Here is a 20268-nt window from a genome sequence, read left to right on the forward strand (position 1 = left end):
TTTGCCTGCCCTAAGGCTGGAAGACCCACCTGCACACATGACCCCATGGGGCTTGGAGGCCTCCAGAATATCACTTTGTCCTGTGCCACCCTGCAAAGTGATGCTAACAATCTCCCTCCTTCTGTTAGTTAGGGCAAAACTCACTGTGTTTGCATTCACAGTCCGGGATGTTAACAAGGAAAGCAGAGCATGGCTGGAATTCTTTCTTGCTCTCCTGTCTTCTATATTAAAGGCTGGCCAAAAGGCTGAGCAGCAGGGGAGGCTTCAATTCCAGCTACTGGGCATGCGCAGCAGGGATGACACACTCTTATGCAAATTTTTATTTAATCCCCGTGGTCTTCTGTATACTTTGATATCTAAATCCTATTTAGTAGACGTTTCTGATGCTATTCATTAATCACAATAAATTTATTTTTTTCTTACATTTATTAAATATATATACCTTTTACATTTACGAAAGTGAGATCTTAAACCCAGACATACATTCCAGGCGGAAAGCTTCGTTGAGAAATGTTTTTAACATATCAGTCCTAAATGAACAGGAGGAAGGCGGGGCTGGAATCCTAGGCGAGCTACGTTCAGTATAAAATCTCTTGCCTTTCGAGCAATTAATTAGGCGGAAGTAAGTACGTTTCATTCACAGTGCACATGGGGCAAGCATGCTCAGCAGTAAGAGCAGCCTGCTGCCTTCCAAGCTAGTGCGCTCTGCTGCTTTGGGCACTTCTCGAGTGGGCGTTGCTTCTTCACGAAGACTGGAGCAGCCGGACCTCCTCCTTTAGGAAACTTGGAACAATTCAACCGGTCGAGCTTCTTATGGAGGAAAAGGCTCGCTCCGCCTCCTGCCCCAGGTGGGCGGGGCTTCTTTCCAATCCCGGAAGTCGGCAGGAGCCCGGAGTGGATGCCTGGACGGGGCGGGGAGAGGCGTGAGCTGCGCGGGAAGCCAGGAAGGGAAGCTGCTGATGGCCGGGGAGGCTGAGTCTCCGGTGCGGCTGGCGTTAGCCTCACTGCAGGCGGCGTCACAAGACCGGCTGCATCTCCTGCCCTGCGCCGTGCAGCACGACGGCGCCGCTCCGGTCCAGCGCTACTTCTCGCCGGCCATCCGTGGTCCGCAGGAGCCGGGAGCCGGTGAGCGAGGGGCGGCTTGGAGACCGGGGAAGGCGGACAGCATTCCGTGCGGAGCCGGAGGGTGCATGGAGGACCACCCCGCTTTGCCCTGCCCCACGGAGGTTTCTGGGGCTGCTCCGCATTTGATGCCTGCCCTCTTCTATTTGCAGAGCACCCGCTTAAGAGTGTAGGAGGAGCCGCGCTGGATCAGGCCCATGGTCTGTCCAGCATCCTGGTTCCAACAGTGGCCAGACAGACACCCAACTAGTAGGGCCCCTGGCAACAATCCTCACTTGCCCCCTGCTTCTGAATCTCTCTCTGGCTGTTGGCCAAACCTTTTAAAAAGTCACCTAAGCCCATGGTGTACACTTTGTGGCAGAGAGTTCTGCAAACCAACCACTGAGTGGATTAGTGCTTTCTTTTGTTGGTCTTGAGTATCTGGCATAGTGTTATTCTAGCACTGTTTAGAACAGTGATGGCGAACCTATGGCACGGGTGCAAGAGGTGGCACTCGGAGCCCTCTCTGTGGGCACTCGCACACACATCTAGACTGGCCTGGGCCACTGAGCACAACCTGCGTGCACCGCGGTGAGCAGGAAGGACTTGGCTGGTGGGCCTGGTGCCTGTGCTCTAGGTGGTTGCTGCCCAAGGGGGGGGGGGCGCAGAGGAGGCAGAGATGCTAGAGAGACACAGAACGGTGTGCGCGGGACTTGCTGGAGACTATAGCAGGCTGGCCCCTGCTCGAGCGGGTGGGGCGGAGGAAGAGGGAGCCAACCGGTTTTTTCTAAACTAAGACCTCAGCATTCAGGTTAAATTGCTGGGTTGGCACTTTGCGATAAATAAGTGGGGTTTGGATTGCAATTTGGGCACTTGGTCTCAAAAAGGTTCACCAACACTGGTTTAGAATAATGGAATCATAGAGTTGGAAGAGGCCACAAGGGCCATCAAGTCCAATCTCCTGTCATTCATGAACACGCAAACAAAGCACTCCCGACATATGTTCATCCAGCATCTGTTTAAAAACCTCCAAAGAAGAAGACTCCACCACTCTCTGAGGCAGTCAAACAGCTCTGATAGAAAGTTCTTTCTAATGTTTAGGTAGAATCTCTTTTCCTGCACCTTGAATCCATTACTCTGTGCCCTAGTCTCTGAGGCAACAACACCTCAAATTAGGACACGGAGTAATGGATTCAAGGTGCAGGTAAAGAGATTCCACCGAAACATTGGAAGAACTTTCTGATTGTCAGGGTTTCATTCCACACGCTCAGGTATAATGTCCCTGCCAGTTTCTCTTCCCACAAATTCCTTTCTCTTTTTCCTTCTTTTAATGCCACGTGTTTGTGGCCTAGGCTTGCAAAAAGATCTACTTGCAGCACACCCATTTCACCTTAACTGATGCACAAGTCGGCCTCAGTAGAGTCCTTGATTATTCCAGGGCTCCCCCCCCCCCCGCCCCCAATGCCTTTAACTCCCTTCAGCTGTTCGGCTTCAAGTCCTTTGTTTGCATGGGAAAACCCTGCAGTTATAGTAATACCGCGAACCACAAATGGTGATTAATCTAATTGTTTATTATTCATTGTTTTATTATGTAATTTGTAATTGCCTCAAGTCAGTTTGACCAAGAGTGCAGCAGATACATTTCAAAACATTAAGAGATACACATTAAAGGAAATGCTGGTGTTTTTTCCAGCTCCTGCAGTTTTGCTGTGAATGTGGAATGGTACAGTGTAGGCCAGTCAGAAGCTAAGCTGGGTTGGTACTTGGGGGACCTCAGAGGAAGACTGCCGAGCCAGGTGATGGCAAACCACCTCTTCTTAATCACTTGCCTTGAAAACCTCATCCGGAGTCGCTATAGGTCAGCTGCAACGTGACCACTCCTTACACACAATTTGAGTCTCTTTCCCCTGCAGAGTCAACAGTATCTTTCCGTGGCCGGATGCTAAAGGGGAAACAGGTCCTTGTCCCTAACGGGTATGTGGGACTGGTGCTAGAGGAAGGGGTGGCTCCTTACTTGTCATCAAAGGTGAGTTTGAGTGGGGGGGGGGGAGGAATTTATTCTGAATTGGTTTGTGGAGGGCTGTCATTCATCCTTAATAAGCGCTCCCTTTCTTCTCAGGACCGGAATGTGCAGATAAAGTCTACCTTTGAGTCAATGACTGTGTGGAACCTGGAACAGGCACCCAATGAGAGTGATGAGATCCTCATGGCCTTCAGCTGGCCCAAAATTGCAGCAGGTGTAAGTATTTTAACTGTTTTGGTGGGTAGAAAATGCTGTCAAGACACAGCCATCTTACAACAGCCTTCTAGGGGTTTCAAGGCAAGATACATTCAGACAGAGGCATATCTAGAAAAAAATGTAGCCCGGTAGAAAATCTGAGTTTTCCGCTGTCGCCCTCCCCCACTATGACCAAACAACCTTTTTTTGCACCTAGTCTTGAAGTCAGTATATGGACCGGGGGGGGGGAGGGGGGGAAACAATTTTCCACAGCCTGGTGACATTTGACCCCATGTGTTCCCCTGGGCAGTATACTCCTGCATTCAGAGGTGGTTTCCCATTGCCTGCCTCCAAGTAGCAGCCCTTCACTTCCTTGCTGGTCTCCCATCCAAGTACTCACCAGGGCCAAACCTGCTCAGATTCGCAGATCTGCTGAGATTGGACTAACCTGGCTTATCTCTTACCTGCCCCCACTCAACCTTCCTCCAGCCCACAACCTTGACAGATAGTAGTATGTCCAAAGGCTGCTCAGTGAGCATTGCAATTGAGTGGAAATTTGAACCCAGCTCTCCTGGCCCAAGGCACGTTTGCAGACAGTCTATTCTAGCGGCCCCAGGTATTCAATGTATATGCAGTGTAGGTGCATAAAGTGCATATTGAGAGAAAAAGGGAGAGGGTTTGTCCTTCTCAAATTCTTCTCAGGAGAGTTTGGGGCTTGTTTCGTGACTAGCAAATGTGATATTTTTTGGGGGGGAGGGGGGAAGCTGCCACTCACTGTCATGTAGTGACCACCCCCGGGACATGAATTAGAATGCTATTCTCACCATCTGATCTTATATAATTTGTATATTAATTTTATATTGGTTTTATACTATTTGTAATTGGTTTTATCTTGGTAAGTTTTAATATGTATTGTACACCGCCCAGAGTCCTTCGGGGGTGGGCGGTATATTAAATCTAATAAATAAATAATAAAATGCTAGACAAGGGTGTGGGAGTCCCAGGTGCAAATCCTCCTGCTATCACAGAAATGAACTTAGGCCAGTCACTCTCAGCCAACCTACCTCACAGGATCAGTGTTGTGCGGAGAGAACAATATCAGAAGCCACCTTGCAGGAGCCCTCTTAGCATCAGTATCTAAATACATAAGATTACCTTGTTCCTTATAAACTGGGAGGTAAGATAGAAAGGAAGACTCAAATGCAATTCAAAGGATGACATAAATGAATTGGCAGTGTTGGTTATATTCTTATTTAAAAACCTACACCTAGCCAAGCAACTGAGTTGGTGACTGCAATCACTTGGGATTACCTAAAATATTCCTGTACTTCCTTTTTTATTTTAGCTTTTTCAACTTCATTATAGCTTTAACCCTTTGAATAACATGTTAAATAGCTGAAGCTGTATTACAGAGCAGCATTTTCTTTACCCCTCTGCCTACCGCTAGACACCTGTTTTGGAAAAGTAGGGATCATAGGGTTGCAGCATAGCTCAGGGGCTAACCCCACTGCTATATGCTAAGCCAGTGATCCTCAAGGTGCCTTCAGATATGGTCCCAGGCCCTTTCTTCCCTAAAGCAGAAAGCCAGCCCTGATTTTCCCTCATCTCATTGGAGCAAGGAAGTGTTTCAGAAACAACTTTTGGCATCATATGAGGATTCTTGGCTTGGGACTTCCCGATATTTTGTGACTGGCCCCACCTCTCACAGTAACCTTTTGGTTGCTCTACCCCAGTAGTTCTCAACCTGGGGGTCAGGACCCCTTTGGGGGGTCGAACAACCCTTTCACAGGGGTCACCTAAGACTCTATGCATCAGTGTTCTCCTTCTGTAAAATGGATAAACGTTAGGGTTGGGGGTCACCACAACATGAGGAACTGTATGAAAGGGTCGTGGCATTAGGAAGGTTGAGAACAACTGCTCTACCCTCTCATCTTTCTAAAAATTCCAAAGCGCCACATAGTTGGGGACAACTGTGCTCGGCTGTTCATTGCCTAGACTGGATGCCTCCTTTCTGCTAAGCTGAGAAACTAGAGATTTTATTGAGGACTAGCATCTTGAAACTGATACGAAAGGGCCTTTTTGCATACAAGAGACAGGAATGTGGCTGTAAAATACGGTCAATGTATCCTTCCAGATCCATGCTCCCGTGCCTGATGAAGAATAAGGTAGACAGCCAGCTGCAAATATAATGCTGAAGGAGATATACAGCACTTTGGGTTTGGGTCCGATTGCTGGAGATAGAGGAACCCCGCAGAACCTGGATGAGACAGCTGCTCAGCGGTCACCAGTCCAACTTGACCAGATGCTTTTTTTCCTGCTTATTCCAACCCACACTGTGGAATTTTATATACATGCTGGCTGAACTGTGATGCAGAATTTGGCTTTCTTCCTCTGTCGGTCACCCTGGTAGCTTTAAAGCTTTTCTGCTTTGGAGGTAAGAGGGATTCTGACTAAGAAAACAGTTTGGTTTGTACTACAATTGTTAGAATGGCTTCCTGTTTCCAAACATACACTTCCCAAAGGCAGCTACGACAAACGTACCTTGTATTAAAAGCATAAGACTTGTGTTTAATGTTCTCCCTTCATTGTGTCCCAGTTCCTAAGGCCTGCGCCTTATAAAACCTCAACTACAGGTAAGGTTTCATAAGATTCGTAATTATTAGATATGTGATTATGATCACAGAAGAACCAACCGCACAGATGAAAATGCACATAGTCTTTGAAACACTTCATTAATTTATTTTGAGAACAAGAGCCAGATGGGGTTTTAGCTCTCCACCTCTGTTTCACAGAGGTGTTGGGCTGACACGATAAAGGAACCCTTTTCCTTAGCCAAGAGGTGTTCTACTGCTATAGATACTCCACCTTTAGAGCAGCAGAAGGTAAAGGCTCTTCCCTCGCCTTACTCACAGAAGGCTGCCACAACAAGTTGCTTCTGGCCCTTGGGCTCATGGGCAAGAGCATCCAGGCCTTGGGCTAAAGCAGAACAGTTTTACCTGGGAGCTGTAGCATGATTCTGTCTGGAGAACAGTGGTGACAGCAGCTACTCCACTACAGCCCCACAGCAGCAGAGCATTATGGGAAAGTAGTCCACTGCTAAGAATCTTGTCCCTCTTGAAGCAGGATCCACAAGGATTCTAGCTACTGAATTTGCTTCGATTAAGAAAAATCTTTGGTTCCCATTCTCCTCCACAGTAACTTGGCATTGGGAAGGGCGGAATGAGAAAAGGAAAGATATACTGGTCTGTGCTTTCAGGATTTCTGTACAAGATGAAAATATACAGTCCTATATACAAATGGGCAGGCCAGACCAGGCAGGCCTGGTCAGCTCTGCCTGTGGTTCAGGTCTGGCAGAAAAATGTCTTTGAAGGAGTGTCTGAGCATTCTGCCCCGGCCCTCATTGTCCTGGTGCGAGAGGGTCTGCCAACAGCCACTCTTCACTTTGAACGGTCAGATTCCACTCTCACCACTTTCCCCTCTTGCTCCAGTCTTTGGGGGTGAAGTGCAGACACTTGGAGTCAATCCGTAGGATCCGCTTCAACATGGCACGCTCGTGTCCGTCCACTATGTCCTCTGAAAGCGTCAAGATATACTGCCCCTAGAAAGGGAGTCCACCAAAAAAAAGAGAGATAAGAACTAGATTTCTGCTCTCCTGAGAAACATCCCACCAAGCAGGACCCTAAAACAGGCTCATGAAGGGGACTCTGAACTCCATCCACACCAATGGACCCCAACCCCACCACTAGTGGCCGGTACCTTGTAGTAGTTAATGAGGTTGAGGTATTGCAGTGTAGAGATGACATCTTCCTTCTTAATGCTTGTGATTTCACTGATTTCGCTGGAAATAGGAAGAAGGGTTGAACACTGAGACACCAATGTTACCATCCCAGCATGCATTGGGAACGGACACAGGACACGATGGCATTTTCTGGTAACTGTTCAGGCCTTAGAAATAGGGCTTCCATCCCTCCCTCCCACAGCCCTTTCCGAGTACTTTCCTTCTGGGCACTCACTTGATAGTGATTTGTGGCCGCTCCCCGTTCTCCGATTTAAGATTCATGAGGATTTCGAGAATGGTCTGCGACCAGTAGCTGCGATAAGACAGAAGCCCCAGGTCTGACAGGGGCTTTTCCGGTGTGCCTGTCTTGCCTTCCACCTTGGATAATTCATAGCCTTGGTTGGGGGAGAGGAAAATGATTCGATTTGAGTGGAATTACTATGAAATTCAATGAGAAGAGTGGTCGTATCTAATGGAGGGAATGGTTCCATTTGTATGTCCCAAGCCTTGAAAATTTAACATGAGGGCCAAAAGCCCTCTACCAGATCCAGCTTGACACCAATGAGAAACAGCCAGAGTGGTCCTGAAAAAGTGAAAATGCATCACAGAAGAGCATGATTCCTGGAAGAAGTAGGGGAAACTCTCTGGGAAAAAATAACTGTAAGACTGCAGCTTAAGGGTGTTTCTGAAGACCTTTATGAAATTGAATATACTTATTCCATGGAATAGATGCAATTTACAGAAAGAGCTTTGCCTCATAATCAAGAATTCCCCATAAAGAGCAAACCAGGGTTTTTGTTCTGTCCAGTTGCTACTGTCCCCTATCAAGGATCCATGTCTAAGGGGCATGGCATTTTACATACCACAACAGCACTGCTCACGGCAATATGTGAAATAAATCTGTTTGTATAAGCTAGACTGAGAGCAAATGCTAAACCTGTCACCCAACGTAAGCCCAAAACCACCAAAAAGCAATCCAAATAGAAAAGAGGAAAATTGATGGGGTTGTTCCAAGAGCTTACCAAACAACGTTAAAGGAAAGGTTCCACTTACTGAATTCAATCAGCAATTTGCCATAGCCTCTTCTCTGGTAGGGGGGCAGAGTCAGGATACAAGCCACATTGTAATCTTCTGTGGATTCCTTCTCCTATAGTGGTGAAATAAGCAGTATGTTACTTTTTCACTGACTAGAGTTGTTCTGGACTCTCCCCAGGACACCTGACCATTAACACAATCCTGACCATGCCACAATCAGTTACAAACAACCCATCTCTCTTTGTTCAGAAGTGGCAGTTCATGTTTGATTACGGCTAGGAAAGAAGGGGAGTTGGAGTTTGGATGTATATCCCCCCTTTCTCTCCTGTAAGGAAGAAGAGTTTGGATTTATATCCCCCTTTCTCCCCTGTAGGAGACTCAAAGGGGCTTACAATCTCCTTGCCCTTCCCCCCTCACAACAAACACCCTGTGAGGTGGGTGGGGCTGAGAGCTTCGAAGAACTGTGACTCGCCCAAGGTCACCCAGCTGGCATGTATTGGAGTGCACAAGCTAATCTAGTTCTCCAGATAAGCCTCCACAGCTCAAGTGGCAGAGATGGGACTCAAACCTGGTTCTCCAGATTAGAGTGCACCTGCTCTTAACCACTACACCATGGATTTCTCAATATACACCAAGCAGAAATGCCCCAAGACTGGGATGGGTGTGGAATCCTCTATGGATCTGAAGTCTGAATGCCAGTTACCTGGAAAGAGTCCACACAAGGCATCTGAACACTCAAATCTGATGCAGAATTTATCAAACCAGGTGTCCAGCTTCCCAAGTTGGTAGCTGTTATCAGCTACAAGAAACAACTTGAGGAAAAAATGGCAAAGCCTGGTGAGATATCTGTAAAGCCAAATATGGACTAAGCTAGGCAGAACGGGATCTAGGGTGCCAAGTCATGCCCCATGACTAATGAACATTTCTGCAACAGCCTCCCCAGCACATTTCCTGCCTCCTTCTTCCATGTTGTTAATGCTACATCAATATGTTTATTCCAGCTTTTCCCCGAAGAGAAGGAACAGGGAAACTGGGAAGACCAGACGTTCTTAAGGTCACATGGCAGCAGGCTCCCATGGTTCCGACACGGCCCTTGAAGGTCACCTTGGAGAAATAGCCGACGATGTGGAAGCCCTTGCTGTCATACTCTGTCATGACGTAGAAGAGAAAGGGATCCGTGTCATAGTAGAGGGTCTTGTGGTCCAGGAAGCATTTTGCAAGCAGGCAGAGATTCTGAGAATAGCTCTGCAAGAAGGGGAGAGGGGGAGGAGTCATGAAAAAAAAGGGACCACCCCTGTGGAAGGAACACTCAGGATCCATTCCTGGCGACAAGAAGCTGGGCTAATCTCAGGCAGTTTCAAAATGAGACCCTTTCTCTTTCTACAGTGCTTAGGAATCTAAGGCAGGCTCATAGGAGTTCTTTTGTATTTTTCCCTCGTTCTGACTAATGGATCTGGAGTCTGAATGCCAGTTGCCTGGAAAGCAGAACAAGCTCCATGTCAACAGGGAGCTAAGAGTATGAGAAGGGGCTGGGTGATCACCAGTGTCATATTGGATGTTAGGCTGCTTGCAAGATCCAGGTGTTGTCAACCCTTTGCCTGTCTGGAAACAAGAATTACTTCTGCCATTAGCCGCCATCAAGTCTTTTCCCCCCCACCACGGAATCAGGTTCCTAGAATCCCAAAGTCTCCACCTCTCAGCTCCCCCCCCCCCCCTCCTGCCTTTGTCATGCTCACCTTGTTCTTCCGCCCATCGATCTCAAAGAAGGAGATGGTGCCCTTGCGATAGATTTCATTCCCAGGCGGATGCCTCAGGTCACATTTTGTCTGCAAACAAGAGAACTGGAAGCTGAGTCGTCCTGAGAGGGACCTCCTGCCAAGTAATCTTCCAAAATTGGCATCTTATTTCTTGGCCCAATTGGGAGGGGCAACTTGCCATATTGGAAAGCAATACAAAATTCTCCTGCTAGTTCAATTGGCTGGAGAGACTCCCCGGGCTCACTTGCTTTTGTATTGGGCCTACTCTCTGACTACAGCAAACTGCAGTCCAGATGGGCCTCCTGGCCCCTTGTGAACCAGCTCCAGGGGGTAAAATTCTCTTACTTGGCCACAGAAATCGAAGGAACAAAGAGGCAAAAGCAGCAGGCTGCGAACACTGTCACCCAAAGAGCCTAGGACACAGCTGGGATCCCAAACCCAGCTTGAAAGGGGGCTGCCATTCTCTCCATTTACAAGATCGGGCTGTGCAACGAAACACCTTTAAGTAGACCCAGGTGTAGCCATCCCAAATCGGTGTTATTTCAGGATAACTGTTCACACAATATCTTAGGGAGAATGCTCAGTAATTCTGAGAAAGACAAACATTCTCAGTCAACCTGGAGGGGGAACCATGACAGACCAGTTGGTTAGCTGTTATGGCTCAGCCTGGTCTAGTGGGGGATCGCTGGGAGGAAGACTCAGGCCCCTTCCGCACACGCAAAATAATGCATTTTCAAACCACTTTCACAACTGTTTGCAAGTGGATTTTGCTATTCCGCACAGCTTTAAAGCGCACTGAAAGCAGTTTGAAAGTGCATTATTCTGCATGTGCGGAATGAGCCTCAGATGGAGAGGAAGGGACAGCTTTGGTTCCAGATCCCCAGGCACTCCCTGTAAATGCAGAGCCTGACCAGTCATTAGCCCCTGCAGGACCAAATCTAGAGGCTCCGCCAGGGATCCACAGCCAGGTCCAAGCTCTGAGATTCCCCAGCCAGGGTCTAGCTCTGAGACTCTTCAGCCTCTTCACAATGAGCCAGAAGGGCCCCTGCCAGCCCCGTCACCTCCACTGTCTCCAGAGCCCCAGGAGCAACGCATGAGAAGATTGTGTGCTAGGTTACAGCTAAGAGTGAGGAGATTTGCAGGAGTAAGCAAGCCATGCAGAGGCTGAGCAACTTGGACTTGGATGCTGTTAGAGATCCCTTACAGAGGAGGCTTGCATGACCCAGCTGCAAGAGGTTATTGCACTAGGGAATGGGAGACTGGCTATAAAAGAGAGGTTGCAGCTGAGTTATCTTGTGGCAGCAACATTGTGTTTCAGTCTGCAGGTCTCTGTCCCCACCCTTGTGTACTCATTAAATAACTGCACTCGCTGAATCACTGTGTCCGGACTGTCTGTTGGTTCCTGAGGACCTGCCTACAACATTAGCAAATGTGAAGATGTACCCTAACAAGAAATAAATGTTCCATACATTTCCTTCCTTCCTCCTCTCTCCCACCCATGTGCTGGAGGATACAGAAAGCTATACATACCAGGTGCCTTTGAAGACATTTGAGACTCTTGACATACTTAAGGCAGAACTCGCAGAGGTAAAGGACAGGGAGAGTGGTGAGTTCTTGGGGGTATGGCGAGAAGTACCAGGGCTTCAAACGGTGTCGACCGAGTTCAATGCACTCAATGTTTTTCATGCGTGTGATGATGTCGTCGTGGCTGCGATCCGATACCAAGCTGCCTGTCATGCGTGGGGCTGAGGGAATGCCGTCCGAGCTGTCCTGTGAGTCCTGCTCACAAGTGGGGAAATATTCTTCACAACTGGAAAAGAGCTGCTTTCTTCCAGCCCGGGACACCCGGCAAAGCAGGTGGGCGGAGTCGCAAGCCCCAGCACTCACCTCGTCTGTGCCGAGGCAATTGGACTTCCTCTTCCTGCCCGGCTGGGCAGCCACTGCTCGCCGGGCAGACCCATTCTGGGAAACAGAGGACCAAGGAAGGCATCAGATGCAGAAAACCCACTTCAGAGAGGTGTCAGCTGGAAGCTTTCCCACTGCTTTTCCCCTGCTCATACAGAATTTAAGTTAGAAGGGATCTCTAAGACGACGCAATGCTTGCTTTGTGCCAAGGGAGATGGCCCACTACATCCAGATATTCATGTCCAAATGCACTACAAACGTGAGTGCAGGTCAGCCCTAGAAAGATATTAAGTGAGCAACTAGCTCCCGATAACTCACACAAGCAAGTGAAGATGCCAGACACAGAAGAAAGCACGTCCTCACTCTACAGTCTAATCAATCTGACCCGAGAAACTCTCTCTTGCCCCAAACAAAACTGTCAGGAAGACCCTGAGCGTAAACAAAGCCCATGTCAAGAAATGAGCATGTCGTTGCAGTCTATGTCACCTTTGCCCACACTGACATGATCCCATACAAAAGGATTTTGCCTATACTTGCTCTAATGAACATTACACTATGTCTATGGTCTCGTGCCACAGTTCCAGTCATTCCTCCATGCATTTGCCAGGCCCCGACCCAAGGACATAATTTCTTACCCAGGCTCAAGTATACAGCCAAACACTGGCTTCTGTGGAGCACGTCTGGAAGCTTACCTGGGGAAACACGGAAGCTTGTGTAGTTTCTGTCGGAGCAGGGATGGGGGTTGCCGGGGAAACCACCTCCACCTTCCGCTTCTGGAAGAAATCAAAGTAAAACACGTTCTTTTGCGCTGCCCCTCCCCCTCCCAAATGTACCCTCCTCCTCTATCTTCTCCCACCCCACCCCACCCCATCCCACCCCCATTTCCAATATATGCAAGAGGTGAAGACAATGTCAACTATTGGCAAGGAATGGTCCCTGCTGGGTTTGGACATGCTGGAACCCCACTCCCACCAACCACCAAAGTAAGGGAGACTGGGAACAAGCAGTGTCACACAAAGGGACAGATATATACAATCCTCTCTTGGAAACTGAGGCTCCATTTATACAGCAACCTCTTGCTAAGCACCTTGAAAGGAAATTGGGGCTGCATTTTGGTCCCACTCTGAAAAACTAACTTTTTTGCAAAGAAAGGTGTCTTTCATTTTTTATGTGACTTTCTCTTTTCTGATGCTGGGGACTGTTTAAACAATGATATAGTGGCTCTTCACAGTGCAGGGCATGGGAATATTTATTTGTGTAGAAAGATGGAATCCAGACAAAGGAAGCTAGGGCTGCTCACGACGGAGCTCAATGCCCTCGCTCCAACCCCACATTGCCCAAAGCCAAGAATCAGTCCCTTTAGGCAAAGGTTATTGGCCAACCTGCTGTAAAACTCCATGGCATGTCAAGGTTACAAGTGCCAATCAGTTTCAAATTTGCTTAATGGTCTAGGGCAGGGGTAGGGAACCTGCGGCTCTCCAGATGTTCAGGAACTACAATTCCCATCAGCCCCTACCAGTATGGCCAATTGGCCATGCTGACAGAGGCTGATGGGAATTGTAGTTCCTGAACATCTGGAGAGCCGCAGGTTCCCTACCCCTGGTCTAGGGCTCTAGGCTATAGGGCAAGGAATCCTGAGGCCTGCAGTTTTATAAAAAGAATTACAATAAAGAATTCTTTGCATACCATAAAACCACAATTCCTAAGGATTCCTTGTGGGAAGCCATGGCAGCTAAACTGACTTCAAACTGAGTGAAATAATGTACAACATCCAAAAAAAGCAGCAAAAAAGAAATTATCCAAGGTCTTTACAGACTTTGGATTTCAGGCTGCATCCATAGCTCAGTTTGAGCAACATTTGTATGAAACCAGGGTGTGCTTTAAATAAGAGAACCTGTGGAACTCTGCATAGTGCATTCCACAAGGGGTTTAAAAGGTTCTGTGCTGCTGTGACTTGACATGAGAGGAAACAGAATGCCCTCAGGGTGAAGGCTATGATGCCCCTGGGCTCTCCCTGGAGGCCTCCCTTGCCAGCCCAGACCTAGCCCGACCCCGCCCAGCTGGTGCGGCCTGTTGAGAACGTGCCGGGTAGACAAAGACACAAAAGGAGCGAGCCGGGGCGGCCGAGCGCCGGTTCGTACCGTTGAACGATGGTTTGGTTGGACGCAGGAGCTGGAGGAGAGGGGTTGGTCGGGCGAGCCGGGGACGGCCTCCCTCTCTTTAGGTAGGTTAAAACGGAGGGTTATCTGCACCGGGATGGGCAGGGTTTTACCGCTGGATGGAGTTGTGGCTGGTTGCAGAGACAGATCCAAGGTCTTCCTCTGAGTAGGGAGGAAGATGGGCGTTACCAACACATGGGAAAGGGGCAACACTGCCACTCTGGGTGAATGTGCAGGGGTCACCGTCCCCACATGCTGCAGGCAAGGCAGCAAGAGAGATAGACAGCACAAGGGCCAAGACCAGAAGAAAATCACCAATTTTTCTGAAGGCCCCATTCTTACAGCATGGAAGTCTCTATCCTTGGTCCAAAAATGGCCAGGGAGTTAGGGGTAGGGCTTGAGCACTCTCTTCCCCAGGTTTGTACCCACAACCCACCCGCCCATCCTTTCAAAGCATCCCTCCCTCCCCGCTGAGCCCATAACTCATCATACCATGTCACGTTCTGGAGAGCTGGGTCGGGATCCTGGCAGCCCATTCTTGGTGGGGGTCTTGGCCTCCTTTTTGGGGAACTGGATCTTCTTCAGGTCCAGCCGATCATGGGTTACCCATTCATCCAGACGTTTGTTAACTGTGTAGTTGAGACAAGGTGTATCTTTTTCTTGAAGCATATGCTAACGTCCGAAAATCTTTCATAACCTTGATTATTAATAACCCACATTACACCAAATCTTCCCAACTGAGTCTCTTACCCCACTGTTAACAACAGTAGCATGTATTTTGGTACCGTTACCATATTTCCTTATAAAACACACAGAGACACAAGAAAGCAAGGACCCTAGAGAGGCATCTACAATTTTTTGTTGGCCTTAGTAGCTACAAAAAAATGAGCAGCTATCCTTGGTAGGTAAGGCTTTGAGCTTCAGAAGTATTCTGAGTGCCTCCAAAATATAGCATAAAGTCAGGGAGTATCTCAGTTATCACCCCAGGAAATGGGCTGCAGCTCGTCTGTGATTTGCTAAACACTGAAATAGTTCAGGGATGCTTGGAGTGCTTCCAAAGCAGGGTCAACACAGTTGAGCACTTGTACCCCTCCTCAGCATGGACCTCCTGGATCATCGATCTCATCCTGCTAAGAGATGAGAGGGATGCTTGTGACAAGGATACCAGTTACCATCGTAAGCTGCAGCCTCTGGGGATCTGGCTGGACCATTTCACCATACAGCACTTACACTGCTCTCAATGACACAACACTTCATCCTGATAAACACGGCCATCCTAAGCAGTTACATCATTCTAACTTCAGTTACTTCAATGGACTCAAAAAAGTGTAACTGCTTAAATCTTCACTTTCACTACAGCCTATTCTAGAACAGCTTTCTGCAACTCTATTCCTTTTACACTGTCCCAGCTGTCTACTCACAATCAATGTAGTGAACGTAGAAAAGTTTCCGTCCACTGATGTCCTTGACGCTAAGGATTTCAGCCAGTGCTGTAGAAGAGAGGGAAAAAATATGTTGGAGGAAGCTGAAAGAGGGAACAATATTGGCAGAGATGGAGGAGGGAAGAGCTCTTGTTTACAAAAGGAAAAAAAGGAAAATCTTACAATTATTGGGGAAGCATTCTGTTGAGAATCTCAGAATAGGAAGGGCTGTTGTGGTCACCATAGCAAATCACATTTAGTGGACTCAGATAGGACGGCGAGGGTAGGGGTTGAGACAGGTTAAAAGTCCTGCTCAGCCATGTGGCTCTTGGGAATATTAAAAGCCAGCTTGCTAGGCATAGACTCAAAAGATGAGTGGCAGATGATTTTAACGCCTCACTATATTGTATCTGTTTGGACTAGAAAGGATGTTACAAATGCTCAAAATAGGCCACAGCTGTGATTTGTATTGAAACTGGCCCTCCTCCCAGAAGTAACACGCTCATTAGTGGTAGCTTTGGAACTCTGCTCCAACACAAATACACACACTGACTCACATTTCTGTCTTCTCTCAACACAGACCCATCTCAAGAAGCCCATGAATTCCCCCCCACACACACACACACAAATCCTAGTCAAAGTTCCTTGGAAACAGCTTTGGACAAACCTGATGGGGAAAAAGTGGGCTATAAATATTTAATCCAATACTTTAGAAACAAAACCTATTAGAACAGTGGTTCCCAACTTTTTTCCACTTGCATACCTCTTGGCAACTCATCTCCCTAAAATTGTACCCCATATTAGCAAACCCATTACGTAATTTTGTCGTGTACTCCCAAACACTTGGGAACCACTGCCTTAGAAGAAAGAGTTTGGATTTATACCCCACTTTTCTTAACTGTAAGGAGTCCAAAGTGGCTTACAAACCTCTTCCCTTCCTCCCTTTGTAACAGATACCCTACCCTGTAAGGTTGGTGGAGCTGAGAGAATTCTGAGAGAACTGTGACTAGTTCAAGGTCATCAAGCAGGATTCATACGTGGGAGTGGGGAAACAAATCTGGTACACCACATTAGAGTCTTCCACTCATGTGGAGTGGGGAATAAAACCTGGTTCTGTAGAATAAAGTCTACCACTCTTAACCACTATACCAAGAGGACAATGCAAATGATTAAGTTGTTGGAACAACTTTCCTATGATGAAAGGCTAAGAAGTTTTGGGCTCTCTAGTTCAGGAAAAAAAAGATGGCAGGACATGATAGAGGACTCTGAAATTTTGCATAGGATACAAAAATTGGAAAAGAAACTTTTTCACTCTTTCATAATACTAGAACTCTGAGGCATGAAATGAAATTGATGGGCAATAGATTCAGAACAGACAAAAGGAAGTACTTTTCTCTCAGCAATTAACTGTGCAATTAATTCACAGTAGTAATGACCACAACTATGGACGGCTTTAATAGGATGGAGAACCGTTCCAGTGGTTGTGAATACAAACAGAAATCTCCACAGTTTAAGGCAGTAAACCTCTTCATACCACAGGTAACAACAAAGAAACACTTTGCCAACCGATTAGCTGCTCTGTAAAACAGGACGATAAACAAGATGGGCAGAGCGGTGGTCATAAGTTGGAGGCTTGGTCCAGTAAATTCCCCATCAAATTTAACTTCTGCAAATTCATTCATGATAGCACCTTATCCCTATCACTCTGCATCTTAGCTTCTCGTCTATAACTGGGAAATGGCAAAGCTGATCTAGTTTATCTAACTGTTGTAAGGACTATTGAGATGATCTGAGTACAGATAGTGACAGAATATAAAGGAAACCCGGCTAGAGACACAACAGTCCCTCCCCTCCACACTTGACCCCGCCCAATCTCCGGCCTTGGCCCCACCCCACTCACGCCACTCGTCCTCATTGTCTTGGTTACGGCGCAGCACAGGGAGACGGCAACCTTCAGTTACTTCCTCCTGCAAGGGAGACAGAGGAAAGCTTGGTGGCGGCGGCGGAGATAGCGATGGAGGGGCAGCCCCCGACCCCCACCCCTTTCGCGGCTCCCCACTCACCACCTCCGCCATCTTGGACCCTCGCCGTTGGTTGAGGCCTTCTCTTCCGGCGTCTACGTGAATCTCTTCCATGACAATGAGAGCCACTTCCGGTGTCAATTTAAGAGGAAATAACACCATTCAAAAAGGGAAGCGTCATTTTTCGACGGCGACAGCCAAAAGTCTGTCATGTGATGGGGAGCCAACCCGACGTGAACGTCATTAGGCGTCTGCGCTCACTGTCACGTGACGCGCCCATCTCGAATTACCCGGATGTTGGCCCAGTTTGTTGTCGTTTATTGATATGCTTTATCGGTTTGTGATTGATTAATCAGGGCCAACCTGTATCATAGATATTGCTATATTTCCTTTATTAGCAGCAGTCCCCGTCACAGGAAACAAGGACTACTGACTTATACTCTTCTTTGAAAAGCCATTGCAAGGCTAATGGATTCCCCTGAAGAAGCCTCTTGGCATAGGAAATTTGAATTTGAGTAATAAAATATATATATTTACTTATTTTGCATCATTGGCCTTGGCCTTATTTTTATGCCTTTATTTATTAGCAGCAGTTCCAGACACAGACGGTGGGGTGGGGTGGGGTGGGGGGTGCTTTTTTCTTTTAATTTTGTAATGCTCACTCTGTTATGGGAAATTGCCGGGTGACTTTGGGTCACGCACACGCTCTCAGCTCAATCTACCTCACAGGAATGTTGTATGGATGAAATGGAAAACGTGATCAGCTGCTTTAAGCCCCTTTTTTGGGGGGGGAGGCAGAATATAAATGAAGGAAATAACATTTACACCCAAGCCCTCCAGCAGCTCAGGTGGGCGTTCCTACAATTCGCAACTCGCACGTACCCCTCGGGGTTCTTCCCGTGACGTCTTCCGCACTTTCCCGAACTGGGGGAGATTTGCATAAAGGGGCGGGGAGAAGAGAGGCGGGGCGTTGGGTCACGTGGGGCGGGGTGTTTTCTCTGCCCAGGCAGTCCTACCGCGCACCGAGAGTTTCACCACGGGCCGGGCGCGCCTCTGATCGACCGCTCCTGTTGCCGGAAGGGGGCGGGGCCAAGGGTCCCCCAACCGGGCCCCGATCCTCGCACCGTCTCCCCCCTCCCTTCGGAACTTCCTCCTTCCTGTGATGGGGGACGACCTGGACCCGATCCCGTCCTCCTACTCCTCTCCGACCATGGAAGGTGAGCCCGGGCCTCCTTCCCTCCCTCCCCCTCTTAGCTTTGGTGCCGGTCCGTGACAGCCCGCCTTTCTTCCTCTTTGCTGTCGTCCAGTGGGGTTTCTTCCCTCTGCTCGGGAAAGGATCCCCCCCCCCCCGTCATGCACGGAAAAGCCTTGTCTCGCGTGGGGAGGAATAGACGGCGCGTCTCAATGTTTGGGGCGGGATAGTCGGCGGCCGGTTTTGGTACTGAAGTACGCTGTTCAGATTCTTTGGGGTAGAAGAGGGCTGGAGGTGGTGGTTGGGGATGGCGGTGAAGTATGTAGTGTAATTGGCAGAGATCGATCAGAGTTGGGAGGAAGTGATTACAGAGGGGTGGTCTCGACCGCGGTCTTTTTTTATTAACCCACCTTAAAAAAGTTTGTTTCTTCCAATCCTTGGAAAATGTGCTGACAATGTAAACTTCCTCCCAATTTACATTTCAGCTTCGCGCCTTTCCCCGTCCTTGAAGTTTAATGTGTCCTGTAGTACGGCTGCAACAACTGCCTTTGGTACGTGCTGTGGAAATAATAATAAAGAAGGCAGTGTTCTGGAGCATGTGCAGAGTGCTTCCCTCTCATCATTGAGTGGATGCCTCTAAACTTGCATACAGGAGGGAAGGAAAGATACCAGATCTGGCTCCCAGCTAGAGTTTAATGCTGTTGGTTGGCTTGCGGGAGGGAGAGTTGGCCTTTAAATACAGCACAAAAGACTTGCTGCAGGCTTTCCAAGACTGGCCATTTGCACCATTAACAGGGAGGTTTGCATGAAGTGTCATGGAGATTGCTATTCTTTGCTGATTGTTCTAGTCCAGGGGTAGAGAACCTGCGGCTCTCCAGATGTTCAGGAACTACAATTCCCATCAGCCCCTACCAGCATGGCCAATTGGCCATGCTGACAGAGGCTGATGGGAATTGTAGTTCCTGAACATCTGGAGAGCCGCAGGTTCCCTACCCCTGTTCTAGTCTCTAGAGCAGACTGACTGCCTCTGAATGTGGAAGTTCTTTTATTTTGGGTGGTAGTGTATGTTCATCTGTCAGTGAATCAGCGCTGTGGTTCTTTCAGTTATCTGTGGTGTTACATCTTAAACTGTGCATGTTACATACATTTGTTACATTATGGAGTTTTAATTTTCAGATCTTGTTAGCACATACGCTCTTTCAAACATTTTCTGTATTGGAATATTCATATATACCAGTGGTTCTCAACCTGTGGGTCGGGACCCTTTTGGGGGTTGAACGACCCTTTCACAGGGGTCGCCTAAGACACTCTGCATCAGTGTTCTCCACCTTTAAAATGGATAAATGTTAGGGTTGGGAGTCACCACAACATGAGGAACTGTATTAAAGGGTCGCAGCATTAGGAAGGTTGAGAACCACTGATATATACAGTGGAGCAACCCAAAGCCACATAACAACTGTGTAGGTGGAACAAATTCTGTATTTAAATACTGTGAAGAACTTTCCTTTCATTTGCGCTGTATCTATTGACAGATTCAAACAGGAAAGTAGGTTTCAGGATAGTGCTGATAAACAATTTATTTGCAGGAAATGTGTGTGACTGTCACTGGAATTCAAAATGTATAGCTGTTAATATTTACATGTGGATGCTGATGATCCCAAATGGCTTTTGTAAATGTCCC

At 47.9% G+C, this 20268-nt stretch overlaps 3 protein-coding genes across 6 annotated transcripts in view; 2 read left to right on the forward strand and 1 right to left on the reverse strand.

The window, feature by feature from the left end:
- Window positions 1-859: 859 nt before the first annotated feature.
- Window positions 860-5891, forward strand: RNASEH2C (ribonuclease H2 subunit C). The gene is made up of 4 exons (XM_048515384.1): window positions 860-1125; window positions 3015-3127; window positions 3221-3340; window positions 5454-5891. The coding sequence occupies exons 1-4, from the start codon at window positions 960-962 to the stop codon at window positions 5481-5483; spliced, it is 429 nt and encodes a 142-aa protein (XP_048371341.1). The 5' UTR covers window positions 860-959; the 3' UTR covers window positions 5484-5891.
- A 146-nt stretch (window positions 5892-6037) lies between these two features.
- Window positions 6038-17602, reverse strand: KAT5 (lysine acetyltransferase 5). Of its 4 annotated transcripts, XM_048515369.1 has the most exons (15): window positions 17438-17601; window positions 17275-17341; window positions 15375-15443; window positions 14446-14582; window positions 13936-14115; window positions 12487-12567; window positions 11777-11851; window positions 11420-11668; window positions 9869-9958; window positions 9237-9377; window positions 8151-8244; window positions 7333-7492; window positions 7076-7157; window positions 6787-6917; window positions 6038-6489 (listed from the first exon to the last, which is right to left on the reverse strand). In XM_048515369.1, coding segments are annotated over exons 1-15 (1677 nt in total). In that variant the 5' UTR covers window positions 17558-17601; the 3' UTR covers window positions 6038-6488. The 4 variants fall into 4 exon arrangements, with proteins under 4 accessions (XP_048371326.1, XP_048371318.1, XP_048371311.1 ...); XM_048515361.1 differs by having other exon boundaries at window positions 6038-6917; window positions 17438-17598; XM_048515354.1 differs by having other exon boundaries at window positions 6038-6917; window positions 11420-11851; window positions 17438-17602.
- A 786-nt stretch (window positions 17603-18388) lies between these two features.
- Window positions 18389-20268, forward strand: part of RELA (RELA proto-oncogene, NF-kB subunit) — a 28922-nt gene continuing 27042 nt past the window's right edge. Inside the window, exon 1 of the mRNA XM_048515395.1 lies at window positions 18389-18612. Within this exon, the coding sequence (XP_048371352.1) occupies window positions 18558-18612 (55 nt within the window). The 5' untranslated portion in view covers window positions 18389-18557. The remainder of the gene's footprint in view (window positions 18613-20268) is intronic.

This window comes from Sphaerodactylus townsendi, linkage group LG01, assembly GCF_021028975.2.
Source record: "Sphaerodactylus townsendi isolate TG3544 linkage group LG01, MPM_Stown_v2.3, whole genome shotgun sequence".
Taxonomy (NCBI): domain Eukaryota; kingdom Metazoa; phylum Chordata; class Lepidosauria; order Squamata; family Sphaerodactylidae; genus Sphaerodactylus; species Sphaerodactylus townsendi.

Coding starts and splice junctions, on each gene's coding strand:
- KAT5 (XM_048515354.1), bottom strand. CDS start 17,557: ATGGTGTTATTTCCTCTTAAATTGACACCGGAAGTGGCTCTCATTGTC. Junction 14,583..15,374: donor CTACGTTCACTACATTGATT/GTGAGTAGACAG, acceptor TCAACTACACAG/TTAACAAACGTCTGGATGAA. Junction 9,378..9,868: donor TCGATGGGCGGAAGAACAAG/GTGAGCATGACA, acceptor CCCTTCTTGCAG/AGCTATTCTCAGAATCTCTG.
- RNASEH2C (XM_048515384.1), top strand. CDS start 960: ATGGCCGGGGAGGCTGAGTCTCCGGTGCGGCTGGCGTTAGCCTCACTG. Junction 3,128..3,220: donor CTCCTTACTTGTCATCAAAG/GTGAGTTTGAGT, acceptor CTTTCTTCTCAG/GACCGGAATGTGCAGATAAA. Junction 3,341..5,453: donor GGCCCAAAATTGCAGCAGGT/GTAAGTATTTTA, acceptor GTATCCTTCCAG/ATCCATGCTCCCGTGCCTGA.